Source organism: Gymnoscopelus braueri (genome assembly GCF_963280865.1).
Source record: "Gymnoscopelus braueri genome assembly, chromosome: 21".
Lineage (NCBI taxonomy): Eukaryota > Metazoa > Chordata > Actinopteri > Myctophiformes > Myctophidae > Gymnoscopelus > Gymnoscopelus braueri.
Window position 1 is genome coordinate 48,095,920 of NC_137623.1, and position 18,578 is coordinate 48,114,497.

Here is an 18,578-nt window from a genome sequence, read left to right on the forward strand (position 1 = left end):
AGCTGTTTGCTTCCTCCTTCTTGTAAAGTTGTCTATACACCACTTACAAATGAAACGTTAGCCAACAGAAAGGCTTGCGAGATCATTATACACCAGTGGTTCTCAAAGAGCCCCCGGGGCTCCTTGAGGGGGTTCCAGGTGTTCAACAGGGGTCCCCCAAGGGCTGCGGTGGTCCGCCCGCCGACCCATTAGGCAATTTTAATAGAGGATAATGGGAGTACGACTCACCCAACGAAGGCAGAAATGCATCTTTTTTAATTTTTTTAATCTTTCAAACATTAGAGATATTGAATAAGAGTCAAGCTACAAGATCATATACTTTAGGTAGACTTAAAGTACTGGTCAAGTGTTACAGTTCAACGGTGGAAAGCAGTAATTATTAAACTAATGGGACTGTTGATGAGACCCAGTGCAGAAGGCCTGTAGGCAGCCTCTCTCTCTCTAAGCTAACTATGCTGCCAGCTGGATCAGTTCACCACAGACACAGAAACAAGCCCAAATGAAACGACTACTGTATAGGCCGCATGAGCACTTCAAACCTATATACTGTATACATCGGCTGTTTGAAAATAGAGATCTACAAGATCACAACGCGTCCCGATGTGACGCGTTGTGACCTTGTACTGTATATCTGCTATAACAACACAAATCTGGTACAGAGCTCCCTGCCTGGCACAAAACATTTTCAGATGGGGGTTAGGGACAAGCATATTAATTTGGGGACATGACAATATTTGAGAACCACTGGTTTAAATAAAAAAATAAAAAATTGGAAGCAAGCCCAAATACACAACTACACTTTAGAAACAAGCCCCCCCCCCCCCCAAAAAAAACCCCAAAACTAATATTTACAAGCAACTTTACAGAAAAAGAAGCCCAAAGTCGCTTATAATAAGCGGACATGGCAACACTGCACAGAACTGTACTCTCAGGTAAGCCAAAATTGGATCAGTACACCACAGACACAGTGAAAGAGGATGTGGCTAATGTTGAAAAGTCCAGGGTAGACTGTTGCACATTTCTTTGTTATTAGTATAAGGTTGATTGGGGCTGCAGTGGTCTCAAAAAATAAGAGGAACTAAAGTGGTGAAAGACCTTTTTTTTAAGGACGACTCTGTAGACAGAGACTATAAAAATCTTTTGGTTTCTTTATTGTTCACATACTCAACCATGTGCTAAAGTGCTCAAAGTGAATATGTGATAGGAGGACAAACGTTTCGGTTGTGAGACCATCGTCAGTGCCTTATCATTATGTAAAAAACAAGAAAAATCTTATTTTTCTAGTCTCTGTCTAAGGAGTTATCCTTAAAATGTGTTGTGGTGTGCGAGTCTTTCACCACTTTAATACTTCAACTAACATGCACATGGAGAGGAGAAGTTAGTGTTTGTGTGTCAGTACCAGAACAGTTGTGTGGGACACAACATACGTATGGGCCGGAATTGTCCCGGTTCTAGCTGTCTGACCAAAGTCCCAACAAATATCTCTAAAACAGTCAAATGTCCTGGTTTTCAACATTCACTATCAAATTGTCCCGGGTTTTCACCACAATTACAACATTAACACTTGTTTTGAGTGCTTACATAGATGTTCATCATGTTCTGTTCTGTTGAAAAGGTGCAGTCACGATAGGTCTGTTAAGTGGTCAAATAAGTGTCCCCCATCCCGATGAAAACACCAGGCGAAAATAAAAAAGGGAAAGAAATGTCAAAAAGCTATTTTTAAAATCACATGTCCCAGTTTTTTTTAATATACTAGAGGTTCGGGCCGCTATGCGGCCCTCACACCTACGTCGCACTGCCGATCCGACCAATAGTATCGGGGCTTTGTCAGAGTACCCGTCTCTCTGTGTCCCTTTTGTGCCCATATATGGAGATGTCTGTTTCTGTCTATGTCTACCTGGTGTCATCATATGCATGCTGATATGCTTAATAAGGAGATCTCTGTATCTGTCAGTCCATGTCCCTTTTATGCCCATATATGGAGCTGCCTCGTGGTTTGTTTATGGTTATGTTGTCATAGTGACGTGGCCGTGGTTTGTTTATTGCTGAGTCAGAATGACGTCAGAGGTCTGCCGGCCCGCCCCCCCCCCATTAGCCAATTTTAATAGGATGGTCACCCCCCTGTAAGACCCGGATATATTTCTACTTGCAAAAAAAATGTTTTAACCTTTCAGATGGTCTTGTAGGAGTACTTAGGAGAGGAAAATATAATGTTTTTTTATTTTGGTAAGTTTTTATGCAAATGTTTCCATATGGAAACGTTGGGTCCATCAGGTAGCAAAATTTCCTATAGGCCATTTTTAAGGATAACATGGCAAATGTGTAATTACTTCACTAAAACAACTTAAGGATTCATTTTTATGGTTTATTATTTGGCCTCAGATCAATTATGAATAATATTTGAATAATATAGAACAGTATACATTATGAATAATAACACCAATAAGCCATATTTTTAAATCAATTTTATTAAAAGAACAACAAAATAAATAATAATCTGTACAATATAAGCCACTGATATCTTGAATCACGGCGCTGAGCGGGTTTGGTCAGTTGGGGCGGCTGAATGTCTGCTGGGCGGTCAGTGGGTTCACTGGGTGGTTCACTGGGTGGTTGGTTTTCTTTGGACCCCATGCCACAGTCCTCTTCATCTGACTCTTCATCAGTCTCATTGATGTCTATGTCAACATCACTCTCTCCGTTCATCACGATATCCAGAACATCCCTTGCTGAGAAGCGAGGCCCTTTCTGTTGTTGTGGCATTCTGAAATGAAATAAAGACATACCATTAGTACATTTAGTAGTGCTTACACACTGCTTACTGCAGTGATGATGAAACAACATTTCACAAGTCATACAATACTGTCTGGCAAACCTATTGTGTGATGATGATTGCCCCTAAGTGGGCATCATTCCATTGCCCCTAAGTACCCACCACACCTTGAATGAATAATGAATAATAATGAACAACCCCCACAACCCCCAACAAGTACCACAGTGGTCCCACTGTCCTTGTAGTATTGAAAGCAAATTAAACATACTGAGAAATAACAAGGGAATATATTGGCTAAACTATGGTTGAATATGTATTGTTTAGGGGGAGAGAGAAAGTTTGGGTGGACATTTTCTGAGGCTTACTGCTCAAAGCAAACAATTCAGTTTTTGTGAACAAAGGAACCAGCTTGTATGGTTCTGACTGTTAAAACAATGGTTACAAATATCATTGGAAATTAGAAATTAAAGTAAAAATACACATATAGCCTACTCTCTCTCACTGTTTCTCTCTCTCATATATATATATATATATATATATATATATATATATATATATATATATATATATATATATTTTTTTTTTTTATATATATATATATATTTTTATATATATATATATATATATATATATATATATATATATATATATATATATATATATATATATATATATATATATATATATATATATATATATATATATATATATATATATTTATATATATATATATATAGTAATGCAAAGTAGGGGAAATACACATATAACTGTTTAAATCTATTGTGAAAACTATATATAAGGCTGAACAGTAGCAGGTGAACATTAGGCCTGCCATTGTATTTTTTGCAACCAAGAGGGCCCAACGATTCCAAAAAGACACAAGTATGAATCATGCTCTAATTTAAATTTGGGACATATATTTCACAATAATAACATATGTACATGTTCTAGACATTGTAATGTTCACCAAAACAAATATTACAGGCATATTACTTACGTTTTTATGAGGAATATCTTCCAGAGAAAAAAGAGATGCTGTTCCAACAGAGATTTTTCAAGTTGTGATGATTCCCCGCTCTGTGGGGGGTATGTATATGCAAATATCCTGGCCAATGGCATTGTAAGACTAAACAATAGGACCCAATGAGGATTTAGAGGTGAAAAAATAACAGAAAAAATAATATATTTAAACATCTTTCTTTATAAAATATAATTGTTTCCAAAAGGGATCACTGGGTCTTAGAGGGTTAATGTGCCATATCATATAGAATCCCTGCTGAGGAGAAAATGATCCATCTCGGTGCCACAAACAATACACATCACAGCAGAGCAAAATCACCTGTATTCATTTAATGAACCAACAAATTCAGCTCCTTAACACCATTCAGAATAAACAACAATTTTCAAGTACAAACCCATACAGACATTTATTCGTTGCCGTCGGGCAGAAACCTTGTATCTCTATATTTCAACTAAGTAGCAAAATAGCAGATCTAGATCTGCTATTTTTGTGAAAGATGTCTTATTTTTATATTGAACTAATGCAAAGTATTAACAAGAGCTTGTGACTAAATAACAACTACATTAGATCCCGTTGGAACACAGTTTAGTCTTTCTATTTCCTTAAAGGTAACCGTTTTGGACATACAAGGTTTCAGCCTGGCAGTGACGTTATTATTATAAAACGCATCCCTTCTTCTACAAAAAACAAGACTCGACATTTTGGCAGCTACTGCACCCTCTAGCATCATGTATTTCGACTCACTAAAACAACCCTTTCTTTGGTGAATGTTTAGCACTCTTTGACTATGAAATAAAATATACGGTTAAATATTCAAGTATTTGTTTTATTCATGTACTGTCTATTACATACAGTGTCATAAAAAACCCTCCATCTTAGCATTTTAAACGAGGCAGCTGACATCCAAATTGTTGTTTGACGCACGCACACACATGCAGACGCGCGCGCGCACAGTCTCCCTACTTTACACTATTGTCGAGACTTTTGCACCAGGGATTTCAGCGGTTATTCGGTTAGCTGGGTAGCCGTTTATAAAACATAAATAAAAACATTCTGCTATTGGCTTATTGGCTAATAATAAATATGCATTTCCGACCAGTAGGTCTACTAGTTCAGAGAGAGAGAGAGAGTCAAGAGCGAGAGTTGAAGGAAAATTAAACGCACAAAGTGTAGCACGGGACCGTTTCACAAAATGAGGACGATGAAAAATGTGCATGTATACAACAGTAGCATGCTAAACCTCCCATATTAATATGTATTTGGCCACCGACCCCCATACAACATTTGTGTTGTATGGTTGTGTAAAATGTTTCAAAAATATAAAAAAGAAATCCCAGAAATTCACAACTTGTAAATTGGCTATTTTCAAATAACGGTGTATTTACTGTACGGTGTATTTACTGGGTTAAAGCAGTTAAACTGCTTTTGATGCTATGTTATAAAATGTTGCTGGATGCGGTGAGAGAGGACACAAAGATGCGGAAAACAGAACCAGATGAAAACAGATGATCCGCTTTGACAACCCCGATGGGAATTAGCCGAAAGAAAAAGAAGATTCATTCACATGTGTATTTATTATTTAAAAAAAAATGTATATCCGTGAATTAACCAAATAATAATGTCAGCTAACCGATTGCAAAACTGTCCGTCAGTGATATCCCTAGTCTGTAATGTCTGTCCAAGTTTGTTGTCTCAATCACTGTATTCTTGTTGTATACACGGAAACCTGGAGAAACGCCTTATCTCTATTCATATGGCTAAATTACATATAAAACTACATCATACACACACACACACACACACACACACACACACACACACATGCATACACACACAGCAGGCTCAGCGGTAGTGCATCTTGCGTGTCTTCCACAGAGTGAGTCTGCAGGAGGTGAGGACGTGTGTGAGCAGGCTCAGCACCATCAGGAAGATTGTCATGGACATCACTATCACATAGTGACTGATGCTGAGGGAGAGACAACACATGTACACACATTAAACTCTGTGTGTGTGTGTGTGTGTGTGTGTGTGTGTGTGTGTGTGTGTGTGTGTGTGTGTTGTATTACTATACTTGAGGGACAAATGTCCCCACAATTTTAGGATTTGAGAAATAGACACAGTGAGGACTTTCATGGTCTTCACAATTTTTTTTTAGTTAAGATCCGTACACACCAGGAGCGTTTAGACTAAGACTAAATTATTGAGGGTGTGTGTGCATGCCAACAGGCTCACATTAATGAACATTGAGATGTGCATTAGCCTACCTAGTGCCAATGTCCAGCCAGCTTCCATAATCTTGAACGAGGAAGAAAAAGTGCTGCATAGGAGAAGAGAGGATTTAAAAAAAATGTTTACACTCAATGCAAACATATGTTAGAATTCCAGACCCATCTACTTGTCAGACTAAAGTCAAAAGCTTTGTCCTACAGTATAACATGCAGACATTTAAAACAGGGACTCACAAAATCCATGTTTGGGTCGTACTCTTTTATGAGTAGACGGTAAATATTAATTCAAAAAATCATTTCCTACAATCAATCTTAATTTATTTTGATTAGATTCCATAAATAAATAAATAAAACGTTTAAGAAATAGTGAAAATAGCCAATGTACAACACGTTGTGAGCTTAGATCAGCTATGTTCACTATTAAATAGGGCTTAAGTGGTTAATTCATCATGTGTCTTTACCAGGGAGCTGAAAAAGTTTGTGAAACCCTAAAACTCTTTCATACACATCATACTGATGTAAAATATGATATCTTACCAAAGCCATCAGGTCAGATATGACCAAGACGATCAGGAACAAACTAGAAAACACAGAGAGAGAGAGAGAGAGCGAGACCAACATTAGAAATGACTGAGACACATTTAACCTCGATATCAAGCGTTCACAAACACTGAATCACAGATGCAGAACAGAAAACAAAACATAAACAATGTTGGTTATCGGTTGGTTATTACACATTAATGGTTATTTTTACATGACTGCAGAATATAGTGGTGGATTAGGAATGAACATAATCCTGATCCACCAATATATTCTGGACTACATTATGATTGATAAAAAAAAAACATCAGATCTAAGCGCAATACATGCTCCTTCCATCTTCCTGTCTACCATGTCCTGCATCAAGGCCATCACATGGACAGAACACAGACAGGTTGGTTTCACTTTGACTAACGTTCCACCAGACGGTGTGAAATATGGCTGCAAGGCTCATAGTACTTTGTGACCTGGCTAGCTCACTTCCTGAACTTCACATGTAAACCCACCATTGACATCAAATCCCCTTCCCTCCCTATACCATGGACTCTCTCTCTCTCTCTCTAGCATCCTCCATCAGCACTGCATGTTCATAAAGTTTACTTTTTAGGGGGAGAACATATTGCTTAATCCATTAAGACCGGGAACGCATCTGTGTCATTTTAAGATTTCTTTGGCTATTCAAAAATAGCAGATCTACAAACTCAATTATTATTATTTTTTAATCGTGGAAAATGTGTGCAAATCTTTGAATATATATATTTTTAAGCGAACATTTGTAACTCAAATCTTTGCTTCTGGGGGTCCCTGGAACAAAACATTTTGAGATAGGGGTCCACGGCCAAATACATATCATTCTGGGGGTCCTCCTTGACATGGAAAAGTTGGAGCACCACTGATATAGCAACATACCGTTGGGATTTTGAAAACACTTTTAGATATGTATTTGGCCGCGGACAAAATGTTTTGTTCCAGGGACCCCCAGAAGCAAGCAAAGACAGTCTATGAATGACAAACGTACCACTTAAGGCGCTAAATCACTCTCTTTAGGAGCTCCAACCGAATGTTTCTGGATAGAATATGTTGTTGGTAGAATGAAAAAAAAGAAAAGAGAAGAAAAGTGTGTGAAAGTGTGGAGCGTTGCGTTACCTTCTGGACGAGAGCTGCGTTGCCACCTGAATGCTTTCAAACGTACACATCACTATTATGAATGGAATGAGGACCTGCAGGGACAAAAGGACATTGGACTACTTTAGAACCTCTATATTCAGTAAAACGGACGTGTGTTGCACTGTACTTGGTGTGCTCTTGTTTCAATCTACAACAAATGTCTTCGCCGAAAATAGCTGAGCTTGTAGATCAGCTCAGAAACCTATTATCTCCATATTTTTCAATGTTTTTTTTTTAATGAATGCCCTCCTTCGTCACACAAAAATAGCGATTGAAGATCTGCTATTTTTGCTATTTCTGAATTTGAATACTAAAAAGTAACACTTTTGGACGTATACTCTTTTTACTAATAGAACGTGGTTAACATGAACTACCACATGACTTCAGCTGAAAAATACATCTTTGCTTCCTCTGGCAAAAACCACGTTCACCATATGACAGGAAATGGAGGGAGGTGAGAAAAAGGGGTCACACAATCTCACACTGTCAATGTGTGTGTTTGTGTGTGTGCGTGTGTGTGTGTGCGTGTGCGTGTGTAATACCTTCCACATCATCAGCCCTCCCATGATGAAGGGGTTAAAGACGGTGAGAAAGCAGTACACAGAAGCAGGGTCAAAACTGGAGAGAGGGAGAGACAAAGGTCAAGATCAAAAATCACTTTGATCACTGATGTATGTTTCATAAACATAATCAGCTTATTATACATACAGTAGGCTATACTCTAAGTCTAAGGCAGTGGTTCTCAACCAGTGGTCCGGGGACCACCAGTGGTCCTTGAGGGGGTTCCAGGTGGTCCCCAGCTAAATGATGGAGAGTTGGTAACCAAATGGACCCTTATAGATGGACCCTTACGGGTCCATTTGGTTTCATTTTACTCTCTCAAGAGTTAAATTATTGTTAAACATCTGTATTACTTCATTTACAAGAAGTCTACACAATTAGAGAATGTAGAATAATTGTTATTTTGATCAACATTTGATGTTATCTCTGTTATGGTACCAACATCAATATAGCATGGAATTGTGGACAAAATCTTATCCAACAAAGTTTTGGGTCTGAGGGGCTAAATCTCATCAAATGGTGGTCCGTGGCTCAAATGCCCAATAAATAATGGACCTTGATATGAAAAGGGTTGAAAACCACTGCTCCAAGGTATTTATCTGTGGTGTCATAATAGGTTCGGGGGAACTCGTCCAGGTATTAACTGCCTGCTGCTTAAGGTCCATAAATTGCTACACCAGAAACACAATTTATTGTGCACACAAGTTGTTGCAGGACTCGAGAAATACTGATCGTTTATGAATATGGGTGGGTCACTTATATGTAGGCTATTGATGTGGGGCATGCACGTGTATATAGAATAGAACCATTTCTATTTTAGAGCATGTGTACGCAGGGCTCACGCTATGCGGCCACACACAAAGGCATGCATGCACATATACACAGACCAACCTGTTTATTGATGCTATGTTCCCTGTGCCAAAGAATGCTGTTATTATGAAGAACACCTTGAAGAGTTGTAGTCAAGGAAAGAACCAAAACCAATGTTATCTAATAAACACTGTATCTTAAACACTCTCCAATCAGTCTCATCCTTCTATCATAGTTCAGAAGTTATGTACAATGTGTAAATCCATAACTGACCTTTAGAGTCTAGAATCTAGAGCGTCTAGACCTTGACCTATGGCCACCAAAACAGCATCATTTGAGTTAAAAATCAAATATATAATAACATATTGTTATGATTTGATGAGATCTACAAGCTTGTAGATCTGCTATTTTCACAATATTTATCTGGAACTGAGTCACTGAATAAAAAGAGCTTGTCAGGCTGGGGGGTCCCCAGTTCAAATATGATTATTGTGGGGGGTCGCGGCCTGTGTTAATGCATAGTGTAGTGCAAGAAGGAGTGCTGCAGCAACAAGGATACAAAGAAATAAGATCGTCTGATGTCATCCAACTTCAGCTGTCGGATCTTGGTGATGTCAATGTTCTCTGAGAAGTCAATGGTGGACAGCTAGAAAAATACACACACACACACACACACACACACACACACACACACACACACACACACACACACACACACACACACACACACACACACAGTCAATAAGACAAAGTTTATGTAACACGGCCTCGAAAGAGTCTCAGAATTTAATGAACACACTGGATTTTGCGGTGTACAAGTAGGGGTTTACCCTCAGATGATAGTAAAAGCAATTTGTATCTACAGTACATGACATCCAGATGGATTCCTTCACGGAACTGAACTATGATCTGTTAAGTTGAGCAAAAATTAAGTCGTCAGCACTGGCAAAAAGTATGTAAGCCTTTTTTAAAGTTATTTTTGGGGGCGTTTTTTAATCCTTTAAGTGACAGTGGAGAGAGAGTAGGGGAGTCAGATAAAGCAAATGGTATCTATTATTGAAGTCTGTAAGTGTGAGGAGAACTTTTTGAGCCGGCATGGTTGTCAGTCACTGTGCTATGAGTTGTTGTGAGTATCGTAGCGGACAGCGCTACTCATTTGCCATGTCACGAGTCACGACCAACGAGCTGGTCGCATTCTCTCACACAGCAGACAAGCAGCGAGAGGAGGGGCAGGAAGGAGAGCAGCGCAGCAATACTGCTGCAATTTCTCATAGAAATCACTCTGTCATTCATTGATTCGCTAAAAATAAGGAACCAAGTGTGTCCCTTATCAGATCCAATATGGGACACGTCTTTTAGTTTCCAAATAAGGGTGAGAAACCGACGTCTGTCTCACCCAGGCTTTTGCTGCTGTGTCTTATGCAAAGTGTTACTTACTTTGCAATTTGCGAGTGCTGACAACAACTTTAACTTCTCACGTTTGGGGTTCATAAAATTGAGCGTGCCAGTTCCCTTTTGCTTGAGGTGAAAATGGTCAGTAACTTTTCGAGTCTAATCGAGTCACTGGCTCTCAAAGTCGGGTCCGGGAACCCCCAGGGTTCCTTGCGGGGGAGCCAGCAACTCTTAAGCCCTACATAATTTTTTTCGCTGGGGGATCCCTGGCAATGTTTTCAGATGGGGGTCCTTGACATGACAACGCTTGAGAAGCACTGGTGTAAGTAATGCATGAAGTGTTGTTTTTTATGAATATAATTCAGAACATTACCTCCTGTCTACTAGAGACCCCCTGAGACAGCATGGCTTCCTGTTCCATGTTGATCCACACATACATGAGCCAAGACAACACAGGAGGGAACAGAGCCTCTGACCTGAGCGCAAAAAAAAAACATAATTTAACCACTTGAACCATAGCGTCTCTATTCTGTGAAAATAGCTGCTATTTTTGGCGAAGACACTACATCAGGCGACGGTCTATTTTTTACCCGTTTCCGAAAGTTGTAAAAAATACAGCATGGACGGGTTGTCAAACAACCTTTTAAAATCTGGTTTTCTGACAGCTTGTGCCGAATTTAACAGATGAACGTTCCTGACCTGCTTCTGATCGGGAATGCGATCTCATGTTAAATGTGTTTCTGTGTTAACGTGTGTACTGAGATAGTTTTGTCGTGTCGACAGGTTTAATAAAAAACAAATAACACGAAACACGAAAATATCCATATACATGTAGCCCGGGTCTTGGGGAGCAAAAAACAAGAGTCGGCCTAGTATAGAATGTCCTTTTCACATTTCACATATTTTACCTCTCCACGGGCCCGGGGTAGAGGTAAAATAAAACTATGTGAAAAGGACATATACTGTGAGCTGGCTGTTTTCTCAGTTCCATGATATTGTTGAGCCGTGCACCATGTATTGAGACTGTTGTTTAATCTGGAGTGTTGAGGGCATTCTGCATTGCAGTGCTTTTTCCCGTATAGAATTCCCCTGGGAATCTGGTCAACTAAGTACAGGGTTTAAGAGGTTAAACCATTTAACGTGTGTGTGTGTGTGTGTGTGTGTGTGTGTGTGTGTGTGTGTGTGTGTGTGTGTGGTCATGCGTTACCCGGTGCTGAGCAGCAGGTATGTAGCTGTTAGAGAGAGGAATATACTGAGCAGTCGATGGAACATCCTGGTGGAACTCATCAGTGGAACCAGCATGGAGGTGCCTGCACACACACACACACACACACACACACACACACATCATGGAAGATTTGACCTACTGTATGGCACTAGATAAAATCATGGAAATACTAAATTTCATTATAATATTATTGTCTATGTTATCATTTAACACAAGGTTTCCCAAACTTTTCAGGCTGTGACCCCCGAAAATAATCCTATTTGAACTGGGGACCCCCCACCCCGACAAGCACTTGGAATTGTAGGCGTTACATTTAGATTGACTCGGTTCCACAGATAAATATTGTGAAAATAGCTGATCTACAAGCACACACTGCCTCGTTGTAGATCGGCTATTTTTGCCTCTTTCTTACATAATATTTGACAATTTGGTATTTAAAAGGTCTTAAAAGTCATTAAATTGTAACTTGTAACCTAATATCGGTATCGGTTTTCGTTTTTTTTAGAAGTTACAGGAGTTCTTACTGTATGGTGTGTGTGCAGCTACCCTGTATACAGTATGTTGGTTTGTTTACTGTTGAGTGAGAAAACAACGTTGCACATTAAGCTAATCATCTGGGGACCCCACAAAATAATTTGGGGACCTTCCTGGGTCCCGACCCCCAGTTTGGGAACCACTGATTTAACAGATATCTGTTAAACTATAGAAGATATTATTAGTACAAATTATCTGCTGTTATTTAAAGGTAAACCTATCACATTGCTTTGATGTTGGGAGATCACATGAAAGGGAAACATTAACCTTAACCGCCCCCCACACACACCTAACGTGGTCCAGCTGATGATCTGGTTGAGGAGAGGCAGGCCTTGTTTCTGCTGCAGACTGGAGTGTGTCATGGTCGGCACGTACGCACACACTGCCACATGCACCATCTGTACACAGAGTACAGTAAGAATATTATATACCATCTGTACCTCCAATACACATATATACATGTATATACATTACATACCATCTGAATACACATACATGTATATTCATTATATACAACACATGTATTACATCAACAGTATGCACACACCACCACATGGACCATCTGTACATATAATTCTAACACTTCTTACATCAACAGTTGAACCACAGCACCCTCTGGTGGACAGAGTGACATACACCTGGCGCTGGTGGAGCCGGCTGCCTGTTTCAACAGCTCTGAGACTACTTTTGATACCAATACTTCTGTACTTCTACTCAAGTAAATTTAGCATTCCGGACTTTTACTTGCAACAGAGTATTTCTACAGTGTAGTATTGATACTTTTACTTAAGTAAAACATGTGAGTACTTCTTCCACCACTGCAGTAATGAGATGTAATGATCAGTTACATAGTCACATATCTGCAAACATTGTACGTGACGTGTATGACATTATGGTCAAATAGAATCTTATCACGTTGGCTGCCGAAAAAATGTCTAGCGGAAATCCTGACACACACACACACACACACACACACACAGACACGCACGCAAGCGTGCGCACACACACACACACACAGTTGTTACCTGGCAGAGGAACTGCTGTGTGTCGCCACGGTGAAGCACGGTGCGTTGTCGTGACGACCACAGGTAGCAGGCCGAGGTGAAGAGGGTGAGCACACCTGCACAGGAACTGATCAACACACAGTTACCATGGTTACACCTCGCATCACATGACCACACTCGGATGAAAATCATCTCTTTATAGAATAACTACGGAGATACAACAGATGATCAAACTAATCGATTTAAAGGAGTAGTTCGCCCAAAAAAAGTGACTTATTTTCTTTCAATTACACACCCCATGAAGCCTTGAATTCATTAGTTTTTGTCGCATTACTAAGCCAATAATTTGATGACCGGCGGAGTCTCCGGTAGGAGACTCAATGGAGACGCTTGCAGGCATCAATTTATTGGCTTAGGAATGCGACAAAAAACAAAAAATCTCCATGAATTCAAGGCTTCACGGGGTGTGTAATTGATAGAAAATAAGTAATTGTTTGGGTGAACTACTTCTTTAATTGATTATTGTGACACATTGTGAGCTTGTAGATTGGCTATTTTTGTGACAGCGTTGTTCAGATAAATAAAATAAAATAGGCCTTAAGTGATTCACCAGGCTAATCAATTTAGTCGACAATAAAATATCAATTAGAAATGTTTTATGTTCACGTTTATAAACAATTTTTAAACATCCCAAAAAGTTCACTTCTCAATTATTCGATTAGTGGAAAAAGTTATCGACAGAATAATAGCTAAAAAGATCATCATTGCAGCCCTGTAGGTACAGTAAGTGTGTTTACAATGCGCTGTGTCCACAACTTTTTTATTTTTGAGCGAAGGGGCGCTTTGGATATGGATGGATATCATGATGTTCATGCCGCACGCACACACGCAGCCCTTATTGACACGCTGTGTGTTGGAACCGATCAACCGTTGCTGTGCTCGAATGTCCGGTCATCTGCGTTATTATTAGTACAAATATCTTCGCTGAAACAACGCTAAACAAGGGCTTCTGGCGGCTGTGGTAACGATTCAACATCTGGTCGTAAATTACCGGGTTGTCAGACACAGCCAGGAGGATCAAAAGAGCACTCAAAAGGCGCTCTATGTGGACATGGCCCCTAATAAAACTACCAACAGAAGTTACATTAAATGGACAGAATATACTCACACTATGTTGACATCAGGCTCTCTACCAACCACTGGCATCAGGGGAAAGACAGCTAGACACAAACACCCCAGCAACCAGCTCACTGATCCAAACTACATATGAACACAAAAACAAACAACCTAGCAACCAGCTCACTGATCCAAACTACACATGAACACAAAAACAAACAACCTAGCAACCAGCTCACTGATCCAAACTACACATGAACACAAAGAACAGCTTTAAGGGCAGCGATTCTCCACCTGTGGGCCTGGTGGGAAGATATCGTAAGTGACAAATGAGTCAATTAGTCATCAATGTGATCGCTTTAAAATGTCACTTAAATAATAGAATCTGTGGATGACTGTACTTCCCTTGTCCAGAAGGTGGCGTAAACATTTCCTGCAGATTTGAACCGGAAACACATTGAATTTGTGTTGTGTTTCCAGTTCAAATTCACAATGTTCATTTGTACACAGAACCCCATCAAGTATCACTTTGAGAACCACTACAACAACATGTATGCAATACTGTATGTATGATTCAATTTGTGTTCATCCAAAGTTTTACTGAAGGCCAAAATTTCATATGAAATGGAAAATAGGGAACCGTTTAAGGGATAGTTCAAAAAAAAAAAAAATCCATCCATTAGTCACCCCATGGAGACTTGAATTCATGGATGGATTCATGTTTTTTGTCGCATTCCTAAGCCAATAATTTGATGACCAGCGGACCAGTAGGCAGCGGTTCCGGTAAGAGACACAAAGGAGACCGCTGCCGGTCATCAAATCATCGGCTTAGGAATGCGACAAAAACAAAGAAAAATCCATGAATTCAAGTCTCCATGTAGCCAGGGGATATTAAAATCCATTGCAAGCATTTGTTTTGCACCAAAACCACTCCTTGGGCTAAAAACGGCTATAGCAATCCTTTTCCAGGTATACTTTTTGTGTAAAAAGCCCATTGAGATTGGGCTGTTTTTAGCCCAAGGAGTGGTTTTGGTGCAAAACAAATGCAATGGATTCAGAATCATAAAAACACCCTAGTTTGCCCCCTCACATGCTACTTAGAAACAGAATTAAATTTAGATTTTTTTCCCCTGCATAAGGTTATGGTGGGTACCCCAACTTTCAGCAGCTGTCAAAAATTCCCCTAGGGAAACTGCATTTCAGTCTTTGTGAGATGTATTACTAGACACTTTTACAAACACATTGGTGAAGATTTTTTTGGTAAGGAATTTATTCCAAGATTGGACATTGTTCTGCTAATATCCCCTGACTAATGGGGTGACTAATCGATAGAAAAAAAGTCATTTTGGGGGTGAACTATCCTTTTAAGGAATCGGACCGTTAAGGAAACGGAATAATAAAAAATCCTAAAGGATCCCAACCCTACTCTTGGCTAGGTCAGTCCTTCAAAAGAGATTGTGATCTCAATGAGACTTTTATCTGGTGAAATAAACAACATGATGATGATGTTGATGATGATGTGTTTACCGTGGCTCTGCCATAGAGTCCAGTCAGGAGGGGCCAGGCAGAGAGAACAACCAGGCCTACAGTCAGCACGGCGCGATAGAAGAAACTCACCACCTGGGGGCAGCAGAAGGCAAAGTGAGCTCCCGCAGGACAGAGGAGAAACAAAGTTAGTTTTCTTCTAACAGATATAATGGTTCAGAAGAGTCTCTCTGAGGATTCATTCATCAGAATTGGTACATCGTCAAATTAAAATAATTTGAGGATATACCCACACAATTATCACCAATGGATGAGTGTTCTATGCTGAACCATCTATTCCAGTGGTTCTTACTTTTTCATGTCAAGGACCCCCAAATTGAGACGACCCCCATTTGAAAAGATATGCCATGCAGGGACCACCATAAGAGAAGATTTTTTACAGCTCTAGTGATTCTAAAATGAGACCATTTTAATTTCAAGGACCCCCAGTTTGACAATGTGTTAAGCTACGGACCCCCATTTAATGGCACTTCTATCTCTGGGACCCCAATTTATATTGTAAAATCAATGTTAATTCAACTCAGAGAGGGTACAAATGGAACCAAATGGACCCGTTAGGGTCTCTCAGAGTTACAGATCTGTAACTCTGAGAGTGTACAAATGGAATTTGTACACCAATTTCGTTTCTCAATAACGGCATCAATTAATTCAAAGCAAGTGTGTAAAAATAGGTACAAGACGTTAATTAAAAGATACTTGCCAGTAGCTCCATGCCAAACGTGACCAGCAGGAAATAGCCCAAACATTTAAAGTGAGGCAGAGTGGGAGCTGAGCGGATCAGATCTGTAAACGTTCCAAAACTGGAAAAAACAACAATAAAAGATAATGTAAGTCGTTAGTTATTAACGACTTACATTACCTGCATCTTCTTGTAGATCTGCTATTTTCACAATATTTATCTGTGGAACCGGAGTCAAACAAAATGCCTTTGTTGTAATGCCTCAACTCCTACATTCCAAGTACTTATCAGGGTGAGGTGGTCCCCCCAGTTCAAATATGATTATTTTGGGGGGTGGCGGCCTGAAAAGGTTGAGACCACTGCCCTACAGGGTGATTATACTTGTTTGTGTGCCGGTGTCGCACACTGAAAAAGGAAGATGCAAGATGGCAAGTATAAATCAGGCATAACCAAGCCCCCAGAACCCAGAGGTTGCGTTGAAGTGCATTGGACATGCAAAACGTGTCACCTCCATGGCGTACAACGTGTCGCAGAAGCCCCAAATAGGCCCCGCCCGTCACATTTGAAGAAGGGGTGATTTCGGCCCATGCGCTGGGTGAGCAACTCAATGCAAGTGGATGGGAGGGGATTTCCGGTGCTCTCTCTATTATTTTTGGGCGGTGAAACCGCCCCTATAAGTGAGGTTTGGAAATTTGTACAATTATCTTGGGCAGTGAAACCGCACCTATAAGTGAGGTTTGGAAATTTGTACAATTATCCTGCGCTGTGATTGGCCAATCACAATCTATTCAGGACTGTGATTGGCCAGTGTCACATGACACATGTGCATAGCCCTATATAAGAAACCATAACTTTAAAAAAAATATAAATTTGTTTTTTTAAAGTTATGGTTTCGTCCATCATAAAGAGTGTTTCAATAAATGTATTTATCTTTTGTACATGATTGGTTGACTCCATTCAGTATTGTGATTAGCTAGCAAGACACCGCCCACTTCACACAGGGTGTGATTTTTTAACTCTATGGGCATAACCCTTAATCATGTGGCCGATAAAGTCAAGCACTAATAGATATTACATTTATTGTCGGATAAAAGAGTATTTTAATTGGTCAAACTAGCAATAGAGTACATGTTCACAAACATCTTACTAATGGTCTCTGCTACAGGAATGAATGAAATCAATGAGAATCCTTTCATCCTAAACATGAAAGGAAGAGGAAGAGACATGAATGGAGCAGATTGTAATGAAGGCTGTGGTGCAGCCTGACCAGGCGTGGCCTCAATCAATGTCTGCAGTAAATTATACTTGCTTTGAAATAGTCTCTGTCAAGAGGGGGGAAACCTTGTACTGTACGTCCAAAACCATTCCTTTTTTTATTAATATAAAAAAAATATATATATATTTTTTTTTTTAATTGCCGAGATGTAATATGGAGATAGGAGGTTTCTGCCTGACGGCGACGAAATGTTGTTGGAGTAGACAGTGAATGTTCTCTATTGAAGTGGGACCACATTCACTGATCTGCTTTTTACCCCACTCTCTCTGAAGACATACACAATACTGCTCTGATTTGTGACAAGCTTTACCAGTGGTGGAAGAAGTACTCAATGTTTTTACTTTAGTAAAAGTATCAATACCCTATTGTAGAAATAGTCTGTTACAAGTACACGTTCGGTGTTCAAAATTTACTTGAGTAAAAGCACAGAAGTATTGGCATCAAAATGTACTTAAAGTACCAAAAGTAAAATGCAGAAGTTTTCAAATGTATACAAATCTTTTGAAAATAGCAGATCTACAAGCTCACAATGCGTCAAATGGACGAAATGTATACAGAGCTGAAGTGGTTAATGTATGCTTTGTATTGTAATAATGGTGTGTGTGTGTGTGTGTGTGTGTGTGTGTGTGTGTGTGTGTGTGTGTGTGTGTGTGTGTGTGTGTGTGTGTGTGTGTGTGTGTGTGTGTGTGTGTGTGTGTGTGTGT

The 18,578-nt window shown here is 39.6% G+C and overlaps 1 protein-coding gene across 2 annotated transcripts in view; it reads right to left on the reverse strand.

Annotated features, from left to right (window-relative positions):
• Window positions 1-4,123: 4,123 nt before the first annotated feature.
• pign (phosphatidylinositol glycan anchor biosynthesis, class N) overlaps window positions 4,124-18,578 on the reverse strand; it is a 29,824-nt gene continuing 15,369 nt past the window's right edge. For both annotated transcript variants that reach the window (XM_080417243.1, XM_080417244.1), the window contains 14 exons: window positions 16,620-16,719; window positions 15,902-15,994; window positions 14,427-14,518; window positions 13,280-13,385; window positions 12,544-12,652; window positions 11,700-11,802; window positions 10,866-10,968; window positions 9,660-9,746; window positions 9,182-9,237; window positions 8,272-8,347; window positions 7,709-7,782; window positions 6,560-6,602; window positions 6,059-6,111; window positions 4,124-5,760 (listed from right to left, as the gene is read on the reverse strand). In XM_080417243.1, coding sequence (XP_080273369.1) covers window positions 5,637-5,760; window positions 6,059-6,111; window positions 6,560-6,602; window positions 7,709-7,782; window positions 8,272-8,347; window positions 9,182-9,237; window positions 9,660-9,746; window positions 10,866-10,968; window positions 11,700-11,802; window positions 12,544-12,652; window positions 13,280-13,385; window positions 14,427-14,518; window positions 15,902-15,994; window positions 16,620-16,719 — 1,219 coding nt within the window. In that variant the 3' untranslated portion in view covers window positions 4,124-5,636. The remainder of the gene's footprint in view (window positions 5,761-6,058; window positions 6,112-6,559; window positions 6,603-7,708; window positions 7,783-8,271; window positions 8,348-9,181; window positions 9,238-9,659; window positions 9,747-10,865; window positions 10,969-11,699; window positions 11,803-12,543; window positions 12,653-13,279; window positions 13,386-14,426; window positions 14,519-15,901; window positions 15,995-16,619; window positions 16,720-18,578) is intronic.